Source organism: Pleurodeles waltl, chromosome 9 (assembly GCF_031143425.1).
Source record: "Pleurodeles waltl isolate 20211129_DDA chromosome 9, aPleWal1.hap1.20221129, whole genome shotgun sequence".
Taxonomy (NCBI): Eukaryota; Metazoa; Chordata; class Amphibia; order Caudata; family Salamandridae; genus Pleurodeles; species Pleurodeles waltl.
Window position 1 is genome coordinate 876,630,284 of NC_090448.1, and position 12,162 is coordinate 876,642,445.

The window sequence follows — 12,162 nt, forward strand, 5'->3', positions numbered from 1 at the left end:
GGTTAACTTTTGTGTGGCTTTGCAATCTGAAGGATGAACCTGGGAGCTATGTGACATGAGCTAGCTCTATCTATTAACCTCTGTAACCAGGTGCAAGCCTTTCAGATCATTATTCTGAGAGCCTGAGCATCTTTTAAAGATTACTGTACTGTGTGAAGCTTTTGCATACATTGATGTCATTGTTTCACTGAGATGCTACTTTGCTATAGAATGCGTTAATGCCTATGCCCTGTGCAACATGAGTTATGGCTCCTTTCTCTATGGTCAGAGCCCACATTTTCTAAAGCCAGAGCATGCAGGACCGATTTCAAAGAATATGGTAACTACTTAAGGCCTATATCAAGTATCAGATAGAAGTGGGGGTGGGAGTGGGCGGAGGTGAAGAATTGCAAGACATGTTCAGGAACTAGTGAGGAAGGGTTTGGTCCACAGAATGTCTGGATCCTCCAAAAATAATGCTACAAACACTGTGATAGACTAGAAGGTTGGTAAGGAAGGTAGAAGTCACAAGTCATGGACCATCTCCTGACATTAATTAAAAGACTTAAACAAGTGCATAATTGAATGACAGATTTGATCACCCTCTTGTCCTTCTTAGGTAGAGCAAGCTACAGTGCCTCCCTCTTCTTTGTTTCCGTTGCATAGTTGTACCCCTAGACTTACCAATGTCTAGTTGTTAGATATATATATTTTTTTTAAAGAGAACAAAAAAATCAAAACTAAATAGTGTTGAAAAATGTCTTTATAGCATCTCATTCTCTATATATTATTGGCTGCTAACAATTCTGTCCTCCAATTGAACCTTTTTTGCAACCTCACTTATCTATTGCGATTAAACTTGAGACATATTGCATTACATTTAACTAGGTGTTGGTATTCCTTTTTAATTAAGTAAATGTGCTGATGCTTACTTTTGGTGCTTTGCTTATTACTTATTTCTCAGTGGGTGTTAAGAGGTTTAGTATTCTGGTGCCTGTAGCTCAGATACGAAGCACCCAACCTTTTCTCTCGCCCATCAAAGTTGATTCATCTGTCTTTGTATTCTCCTAACACAGTTGCCGTTTTATGAGTAAGGAGAATGACCACAGCAGCACTGAGTTTAGTGCTCTAGCCTTGAAAAGGCTTTCTCTAAGTCATTGTAGAGAAATATGTGTTTTTGACCACTTGCTTTGTGTTGCACTACTTTTCACCTGGATTAGCTGTCTAGTGTTCAGCAGTTATAGACTACATTTTGTATTCAGTTTAGCTGCCTATTGACTTTATTGTAGCATTAGACACTGCCATGTGCATTCTGTCTTGTGTTTGTGCTTTTTTTTCTCACCAAGGGCTTTGGTTGATAAGGATGTACTCAGATGGCAGGGATGGCCTTGTTTTGATTTGACACCTTGGAATTGTGGCCAAACCCCAACGTGTTATTTTCAAAGCAGACCTAAACTAGCCAGCATGTTTGAATTATGAAATGAGGGTTTTTTCCAGAAAGCTCCTTTTGGTTCTTTAAGATATAAAAAGACCCAGTGCGACCGTGAGAGCGAGAGTGGCCTCAATCAGGATTCTTGACGTCAGATGTCTGATATGTGTGCCCGTGAGGGTGGAGATCTCTTTCTCGCAATCTAACGGGGTAATCGTCTTGCTGACATGAGAAAGATGAGGAGCTTGGCAGGCCCTACGGTGATGTATTTTTACTTCATTATTTGCTTTGCAGTATAATATAATATAAATACGTATATTTGCTGTGTACATTGCAGTGGAGAATCATTTTGGTATTTATACCTTTCATTGATTTGACTATTTTTAAATGTGAGCTTACAACATGCTAATCTCCTTTTAGGAACCTCGTGGTGAAATAATAATAAATGTCTTCTTTAAACTGAGAAGTGCATTCCAGAGATTTTGTCATCTCAGTCATTAGCGAAAGCAAAACAGTCATGCTGTTTAAACACCTACCACACTTATTCTCTGTTGATGCTGTAGGGTTTTCAAAAACATTTTAGTCTCTTGTTCTGTTCATATTAATGACTGCTAACAATTTTGACCTTTAATTGACCTCTTTTACAACCTTCCTCCATACATATACGGATTTAACTTTACATGGTAAAAACATTTTACATTACATTTAACTGGGTTTAATACATTTTTGCTGTTTGTTCCACACTACTTTCTCAGGGTTTATGTTGCTTAGCATTCTGGGGGATGCAGCTTTGATATGAAATTTATGACCTTTTCTCTCCCCTTTCAAGCTTGATTCAGTATCTCTTTGTTTTCTATTGAAATTGTTTCCATCTTGTGACTAGGTTCAACAACTACAATAGCAATAACTTTTTGTGTTCTAATATGGGAAAATCTATGTATAGGCCACACTGTTGAACCATCCATTTATTGCTCCTTTTGTTTTAAAACTCTCTAAATTCAGTGTGCTATGAGATTTTGTTGCCTGGCTGTATGACCTTTCCAGCCCTAAAGTTTCCTCTTGTCTTGATTCCCTACCTTTACTTGACTTTATCAAAGAGTTAACCAGTACATTCATAAAGCTGATCAACTGACTGTTTCCTTTGGGTTGGTCAGACCAGTATGATCTCCAATTTTCTATTCTCTCTTTTGCTGATCAGTTGCTTTTAAATATATATACAAAGGTCGCTCATTTATCTTGATCCATGTTAAGGGTGCAAAATGGAAAATCTAGCTTCAGCCCTTATATTCCCAGGCTTTCAAACTCTTGAGACAACATTTATTTGTTTAAAAGCCAATGTCCGATCTATTTGCTTTAAGTCATTTTCACCCTATTTCTCTATTGCCACTCAGACGGACATTTTGAAAAAATAGATCAATGGGCAAATCACACAATAAGTGTTCTTTATCACTGGCTCATCTCAACCTACGTTTAGATAATTCCAAAGTTCTCACCAAGACCTACTTTCGTGCTTCTGGGTGGAAGCACAGGCTTTTATACAGTATCTCATTCTCTTCTGTTGCGTCAATTTTTTGAATCCACAGTGAATGTTTAACTTAGTTTACTTCCCTTCTTACTTCCAGGACCCAAGCTGTTCAACTTTTATCTTTCTGCTCCTCCTCACAAACTCTGAAATGTGAGGCTCCTTAAGGATCTTCCCTGAGCCCCAGCTTATTCTGTCTTTGTTACACTACTGATTCCTCCTTTGGCCTTCATCTGACATCATATCCTGATGATACTCCTTATATTTTCTCCTTTTACAAAGAGGTTAAGTCCTCTACTGACCACTTCAGACTGTGCATGTCAGAGGTCACCCCCTAGATGACTGCCAATACTCTCAAATTAAATGGAGATAAGACAGAGCTCTGGTGGCTTTCCTTACATCTGGTCCTGAAGCTGGTGGCCAAAGGAACTGGGAGAGCTTCAAAAATCTGCTACATCAGCAAAATATTTGGTGTCCTGTTTAGTAGTAATTTCTCACACATCAAAGTCATGTCTTCTTGTTTCTAATATTTATGCCTGATATGTAAAGTCCTAATGCTGCTCCAAGTGGAGCATTGCATATCTGTAAACAAGGACTTTGTTTTTTCCGCCTCGACCACTGCAATTTATCCTATATTGGTCGCCTTGCAATCTTATCAAATAGACTCCAGTCAATTCAGAATAGTGCTGCCATATGTTTACTGGGCACCTCTTCTTATAACTCCATCTCAGGATAGCTTCAGGTGCTGTATTGGTGTCCAGTGCGGAAACGTTCTGACTTTCATGCTCTTTGTATCTGCCATAGGCATATCTCAGGAAAACGTCCCCTTGATATTAAGACCCATTTCATTCCTAGTTGCCCAGCCATGCTCTCTGCTTATCTTCTGGATTTGTGACCTCTATCCCTAGATTAACACAGGCATGTTTAGTTGGATGATCCTTCTACTAATATTCTTCCAAGCTTTGGGACAAGCTTCTTCCTAGTATATGTTCTGAATGCAATTATCGGCTTTTTAGGGGGAAAAAAACACAAACTAGCTGTTTGCATAGGGTTCACTGCTGCAACCTTTTCTCTCTTTTTGAGTGCCAGGACACTGTCATAAATTGTTTGTTGTGTTTCGCAAATATTCAATTGATTCATTCACTAAGAGGTCTGCATTTCCTTTCTCTATTGTGGGCACAGTAATCAAAGTTGAAAGGGACTTGGTTGAGTAATTAATTCCAGAGGTATTTTTAGTGTATACCCATCTGAATGAGTAGGGTCATTTATACGTTTCAGGAAGTGTAGACTGTCCACAGTGAGTGACAGTCTTAAACATGAGTGTAATTGAAGTTGTCAGTTTGGATGTTGAAATCTCCCAAGATTTTATGAGATACAGATTGGTGGTGAATTACCCTACTTATCATTTGGGTCAGATTCGGTATTAGATAGTTTATGGCAGTAAACCACTGGTATGATAAAGGCTGCTTTCATCCAGAGTGTTCTTGTGATAGGGTGCTTAAGATGTGGTTTCGGAGACGGCTTTGTCTGATATAATCTTCAAGGATGGATAGCTCCTTCTTTGCTGTGTCATTTGTGAGACACTATTTCTCAGAAGGATGATGGATGAGTAATTTGCATTTTAAATAGCTCACTTAGACCGCGGTTTTGGGGAGTAGTTTTGTATGAATGAGGGGATGTGCATGGTTTTCTTTGAGTAGTACTGCAGACATAAAAAATGTATTTGAGCGACAGTGGAGGGATTTCACCTTCTTTCCATAATCACCATTTCTGGATTTCTCTTTACCTTGAGCAGAATAAGTCGAGATAGTTGTATAGTTGGGTTAGGAGACATTCCAGTAAAAGTAGCACCGACAACCTCCTCTTTCTTTTGTCCCTCACCATGTTCCCCTCCACCTCACATCAATACTGTCTTCTGCTTGTGTTCTGTTGCAGTTAGAGATGGTCCAAAGGAAAAACGTAGCCTCTTGCAATGCCAGCTGATGCATGTGTTGGGAGTGGGGCGATAAACTGAAATAACCAGCGCCCCATCATGGCGAAGTGTCTGGGGCACGGTGCTGGAATCACAGTGCTGCCCTGGTGTTTTTCACATTGCACAATTCTGCATCCTCCTGGGAAAATTTAAATATAACCAAGGGTCTACACCGCATGTGCAAGAGTTAACTCTACGTTATACATTTTATATAGCGCCACAATTTGGTTAGCCTCCTGGTGTTATCTGGCAGTCTGAATGGCATCTGTGTCCTGTTAATGAAGGATTGAAGCAGCTGAGCAACACCGATACTCACTACCTGTCTTCTGACGGTGGCATAGAGAGGACCGTGTGGTGTGTATGCCGTGAATTGGGGAAAAAAGGATTCTCAGCAATTGTTAGTCTTGTGCATCAATCAATGAAATAGCAATCTCAGTTAGTGATGTCTTTTGTGTTAAGAGCATCGACTCATGAAACCATATATGCTTGTGTGTGTGTGTATGCGTTTTGTTCTGGTGCCGTTGGTATCTGTTCTTCATTCGTCTGAGTGAACCCTCGCTTTTTAGTGTTTGTGTGTATTTTTTTTAATATTGCTTTTGTTTTCGACTTAAACCTCGGATTGATGTCAGATGAGGATTTACGTTTCTAAATATTGCACTGTGTGTTTAACCCATGCGCTTTCCTAAATGAAATTGCCCGTGCTTGCCATCTGTTTCCCGGAAAGGTAATAAGTAATAAGTAGGATGTTTACTGCAGATTGGGCTCTCTTGAACTAATGCCTCTTCAGCCTCACAGCGCACAATCAGTGAGTTGTCAAGTGTTTGTTTCATCAGGTTTTTTTTCCTTTTTTTTTATTCATATCCTGCAGATTTGGACTGGCTCAGCAACCAGAGCTTTAGCTCTCATGATGCCGTTCTGTTGCATCAGCGTGCTGTTGAGACCACCGATCCTGCTCCTGCGATTTCGTCAGCCACCAGGTAGCCTTCTGGAAATATGGTTCTTAATTGTTTGCCTCACACTCATGTTTGCACCACAAGTCTCATGTGGTTGAGGCAGATTTCATGTAGTCCTTTAAAAGGAGTCCAGAGTAATGGTATGTATTTCCTTTGGTCTGTCCCCTTTGTTACCTGACTTTAAAAAACGGTGATACTCAAAGATTTCTTTCATTGTCAGTGAGTTATATAATTTGTAAAGGATCCACCTCTCCTGGTGCTATTATTAAAACAATGAAAGCAAAATAAAGTCTTCAGTCTTTTCTGATGGGTAACACTGATGTTAGTGCCAAGGGTAGATCCTTAGTATAGGCCACTGTACTGAGAAGTGATGACCCCCTCATGACTTGCTGTCTTGTTAGAAACCAGAAGTCCTTCCTGGGATTATCTGTATACACCTGAATTTGACACTTGGTGAATAATAGATTGAAATCAGGGAACTAGGAACCAGCTGAAGTAGACATTTGTAGACCATGTCCATCTTTGATGGGCACTTCTCCAGGCCTATGCAGCACATGATTATATAATACCACTCAAAGGTCAACCCAGTTAACTTGGTGAAAGACAAGCAGCAAGCATGATATTACACTTTTGCATGTCTCAGTTGTACCCCGCCCCTGCTTCTACATCTATTTGCATGCATTGTGATATGGTTTCTCCTGCTTCCATTCGAGGATGATTTGCTCCAATGAGAGAATTTTCCCTGTTCCCAGGGCCTATGCATGCCATTTTAGAATTTACGTATTCACAGGAAAAACTCGTATGACTAATAATTCCCTATGCTGGCCGCATTACTGGCTATGTATTGCAAAACCATTTATCATCTGTTCTACATGTACATCTCTATAAATTCTAATATAACCTTTTGTTTCCCTGTGTTCCTCTAAATTTAAGTTTTTCGTATGTGGGTTCTCTCCACTATGCTCAGATATGCTTCTGAGAAAGCATTCGAATGCGGTGTACACGTGCAGCCACACACTGTCAAGTACCTCGTTTCTAGTTGGGGTTCTGCTGAGGCGTGCAAAATCATGCACACTAATATAACTCTTCCCACTGCTTTTCTAATGGGTACATTCAGACATGCGTAAAACAGTTTCCAGCCAGCACCTTTCTAGTCTATGCTCATACATTTGCTAAAAGGCAGCGAGGGTCCTGTTAGCCCTCTCAGGGGCAATCCTTTATGGAGACGAAAGAGTTCAGTGTTTGCTTTTATTTCTTTGGTCTCATTTTAATTTTGTTCTGTTCTCAGGAGGCCTTCTCTCTCTGAAGCTTCAGACGAGAATGACACAGACAAAGACACTGAAAAAACATCTAAAAAGAAGAAGAAAAAGAAAAAACACAAGCATCTAAAGAAAAAGAAAACAAGTCGAGAGGAAAAGAAGAGCTCTAGTGAAGAGGAGAGTCTGACGCATCCAGACCAATCAAATGAGGGACAAGCCAAGACTTCAAAGTACGTGCCCATGTGAGATATACCATAGTGCAAAATAGGCTGTAGGGTCCTTTATTCAGCAAAAGCGTATAGCCATTTAAATTTTTTCTTAAAAAAAAATAAATAAAAAAAAAGTAACAAAAGATTACCTTTCTCTAATTTACAAATGTGAACAGACTGGCTTTGACAGATACCCATTGGGTGTCTTTCGATTTTTGTTGAGGGAATGTTGATCTTTCCTTTACAGATGCTTTCTTAAACAAACAAATATTCAATACATTCTCTGCACGTTACTTCCTTCTTCTTGCGTGGACAATTAACATTTATTTAAAAAGTTTGTCTGTACTTTTGTCCTTTTTTCTCCAAAACGGCACAGTAGTCCTAAGTTTTTTTGCCATTACATCCCTTTCTTGCTTGATCTTGTCCCATTTCACAAAGACATCCCTGCTTTTCTCTGGTGCCTTTTCTAGGAATGCAAACCGGATTGAGAGGATAGAGAGTAGTGATATATGCAGTTCTTTGTCGGAAAAACACCACTATGCCCGTCTAGTCTTCCCTTTTCCTTGCATTCACCTACACCATACATTCTACTTAGTCCTCTTTTTTGATTTTATTCTGTCCTAATCTTAAAGTTATCGATACAGTAAAGCATTAGTTACTTCTTAAAAGTGATGCTTGAAGCATTATAGTGATGAACTTCTAGCAACCTCAGATGGAAACTGTTTCTAGAATTACTATAGTTACTACAGTTGTGTTTAGAGCTTTTTAATTTAATTGTTGAACCATGCATTTTCGTGTTGGTACAATCATTTCTAGCATTTACTTTATATTTTACCATAATTAGGTTATTTTGTTTTGATCACTTCCTCTAGAACTGCATTCATAGCTCTATTCGCTCATTGATTACCGACCTATTTACTGCTATTTAGATGTTTAGGGGGAAGCTAGACCTTGAAAGAAAGTAATTGATAAAGTCTTTAAGTATTCACAAGCTAAAATTGGAGGATAGTTTGCAAATTGCATAGCGGCTGATGCGTGGATCTGTCATTGTAGTGTGCCACAAGTGACAAACTTGAGTGACAGTACCTCAGCATCAATGTTTTTGACTTTTTCGCAGTGGCATACATTGTGGTAAACTACCACAATTTCCAGTGTCCATTGTAGATGCTCCAACACATGATGACATCCCATATAGTTCCTTTTACTGGAGCCCTTCCTCATCCTTTAAATCTCTCTCCCCACCCCCTGCCTCTCTTGCTCTGTTAGCCAGATGCACTTCTCTATAACTCATCCCTACAACTCACCTAACATCACTGCTGCCTCTGCTATGCTCCTAACTATAGTTTCAGCTTGTTTCCTCTGATTGTTTCATCAAGCCACTCGAGCATACACAATGTAAACTAAGTATATGATGCCTGGCTCCACTTTCCTTCGCAGTTATCGTAGCACTCAAATGACACAAACCATGTGATACACAGACCCCACATATAATGGTTAAAGTTTGAAATGTGTTTTGGTTGTAAGGGTGAATTATAAACCCCACACATTATTTGTTTCTTCCTAGGGCAGGATTGAAAATATAAACGCGTGAGTGCAACATGGTATGAGCAATGGGAGTAATTAAGGGCAAATGTATCAAAAAGTTTTTACCCATTCTGTGTCTTCGGAAAAATGTGTTTCGCACATATGGTCTCAAATTAATTATACAGCCCCTTCACCTTTGCTGCCAGAATCCAGTTATTTCCTTTTGATTGGTCTCCTTCAAATAGATAATTGTTTACACATTCCCACCTATCTATTCTTTTGAGTTTCGAAAACCTACAGTGAATTTATTTTTCAAAGTCTGGTCTTGGGTTGATGGTTCTGGTCCTTTTTGAAGAAGATACAGCCTGCTGGTTATCTCAGAAAGCTTTCACGGAGAGATGTAACAAGGATCAGATTGGAATCCCGTCCTCTATAGGACTAAAATTCCTCGATATTTGAGAAGACTTTCAGAGATGAATTGTAGATGCGAAGTAATTAAGTAACAGGTGGTTGTAAAGGCAATACCAGTTTTGGATCAGTTCCAAATAGTGGTTTTTGTTTTTTTTGTTATTTTTATTTTTTTACACAAATGTGCGTGATGATCCTCTCAGTGTGGTTGTATTTCAGACTTTTGTAGATTACAGTTTATGGTGGCCATGGGTTATTCTAGATTTCTTAAATGGAGCCTTTGGGCTCTTTCTATTTGAATGTACAGTCATATTTTATACTGGTAGTTTAAGTTTATTCCGCTTTCAAGAAAGCGATTAAAGGAGGATGCTGTATCCTCTGAGCCCCTTGTTAGATCACAAACTCTGAGATTACTTCTTCTTTTATGGTTCTCTGGTTATGTGATCACTATCATTCTTACTATTTTTAGTCCATTTCATTTGGTTTTCCAACTTAACATCCTCCAAACGGCCAATTCTCTTCTCCGTCTCAGCTAATCTACCCCATAAATCTGTGAGGTCCTTACTCGTACCTTTTAATTTCGCTTTATATCCTGTCCATGTTCATTTTGTTAGGTTGCTAGAGACCATGTAGAGTTGTCACCTTCTGAAGAATCAAGTCCATCTAAGTTCTCTTGGCACTTTGCCTTTAGTGGGTGATTCTGGAAGTGAAGGACACTGTCCTCCTGTTGTTTCTTTGAATACTTCCATCTTTTGTACTAAGCAGTAGGTTGAATACTGCTGAGACTGCCCTATTGATGAGCCTGCACAGAATACTGTGCAAAGAGTTGCAGTTATGGGTAGTGCTATTAAATATCAAAGAAATGCATTTTAATAAGGTAGAACCATGTGTCATACCTCTGTCAATAGCAAAGATCCTCTGTATAGAGGCAGGGCAATCTGCAGTGATTCCGGGGCTTTGAATGTCCGTATTTAAGTGTGCGCAGCTCCTGCTCTAGCTTGATTAGCGGGCATGTGTGTCAAATGGAAAATTTCAGCCTTTGCTACAGTCCGAAATGGCCAATACAGCAGATCCACATGAAGTCGAGAATAACCAAGGCATCCCCTAAATACAGGGCTTATGGAGCATCATTTAGCAGAGAAACCTCTGAAAACATGAAGCTGTGTTACAGACCTCTCCTATTAAGCAGCCATATTTTTAGTCAGTACTCAGGCCCTACAGTGGGACCATTTAAAACCTGTTTCACAGTGTTAGTTTTTTGCTTTCCGACCATCTCAGCTTTTTACTTAGTATTAGCACTAATTTATTGTGCTTTATTTTCAGGAAGAGGTTTCATAATTTCTTAAAATTAGGAAGGTTGAGCCCAACCTGGTTCTTTTGGTTAGCAGTTTCTTCTCCCTAAATTCTACATCTTTAGTCATTCCAGTTTAATTAATTATTCCTAATCTGTGTCCAGGGAAAACACTGTAGTAGAACCAAACATTTGTTGTGGTTCAAGAGCCTTTTGCAGTGCAGATGATGTTTTTAAATGATTTGGACTAGCACCTAATGAAAGAGGTTCTTCATGATGAAGGTGACAAATGCTCTAGATCAATACTTCCCAAACTTTGTAGAACCTTGGCCCGATTTTTAGAATTGCAAACGTTTGCGTCTCACCTATTTTTAATGAACTTGAGGTAAGCATTTTTTAAATGTAAATAAAGCTTCATGTTGTAGCACACTGTCGTTTACAAACAGCGCATTTTCCCTTCAAACAGCTAGTAAATTAGCACAGACATAAGGTTTTACCAATAAACCTTTATTGCACACAAATGATAATGTGTGAAAATCGGGTTTCAGTAAATATTTATCATTTGTGCATCACCAAGTAAAGTGGATTTGTTTTGATCCTATTTTCATTAAACTTAAGAATTACCAAAAAATGAGCTTCATTTGTGCTTTCCGAACAGCTGAATGTGTACAGGTCACTTACTGGTATTTACGTTTTGTTGTGTGTTACAAAAAATGACACCTTACAGCCTTTCCCGTCACGCTACCTGTACATCAGCAAGATTGTGACGTAAATCACTTCATTTTTTTATTTCTGACTGCAAATTGAGAGGAGTTTGTAAACACCGTTATCCTCATGTTAAAAAAGGCAACAAGTTGTCAGAAGGCATAGCCTGACATTTGACCTCTGTTCTTGAAGCACAGCAATTGTGACAAGATAAATTCTGAATTTAAAGGCATCTTGATTTACTGCTTGGTCTTTAAAGACCCACCAAAAATTGGCTCATCACCCATGAGTGAGTCGCGACCCACAGTTTGGTAGAAACCACTCTAGATTAAAAGTAGTATAGGTGTCCTGCTGCAGACTCAAGTAAGTTAGGAACTAGTGGTTTTAGACCTATAACAATGTAAGAAGCACGTAGAGGTGATTCGGTTTGCAGCACTGTACTATAGAAGTTACATGCAGTTCTTCACATTGTATTAAGAGAGACTGCTTCTGGAACAGTGTGAGGATTGTGGTGTTTTAAATGGTATGGTTGTGCAACTTTATCATATAACACACTCATGAAACCATCTTCAGTCCATTTTGACTCATTTGTAAAACCTCTAGCTCAACCCTGGATAGCTGTGACTTCGAGCAGCAGGGCTTAAACAAAGGAAGTTGTGTAGAGCATTTAGAAGTTCCAAGCAACAAAAAAAGAAAGTCATGCAACAAAAAAGAAATCCAACCCCAATTTATAAAAAATAGATTATATTTTTGTAAAATTTAGACACAAAGATGTCAAAATCCGCTGGAGATATCCGGACGTATAGATTTTAAAGTAAAACGTAAATCTCTGCTTTTTAGTCCAAAGTGCAAACAACCATTGGTAACCGTAAAGTTTAGAAACGGTTGAAAAGTTTGAATGAGTTCTCTTC

At 39.0% G+C, this 12,162-nt stretch overlaps 1 protein-coding gene across 1 annotated transcript in view; it reads left to right on the forward strand.

Moving 5' to 3' along the window:
* NRDE2 (NRDE-2, necessary for RNA interference, domain containing) overlaps positions 1-12,162 on the forward strand; it is a 156,561-nt gene that overhangs the window by 34,231 nt on the left and 110,168 nt on the right. Inside the window, exons 2-3 of the mRNA XM_069208189.1 lie at positions 5,771-5,879; positions 7,144-7,344. Of these exons, the coding sequence (XP_069064290.1) occupies positions 5,771-5,879; positions 7,144-7,344 (310 nt within the window). The remainder of the gene's footprint in view (positions 1-5,770; positions 5,880-7,143; positions 7,345-12,162) is intronic.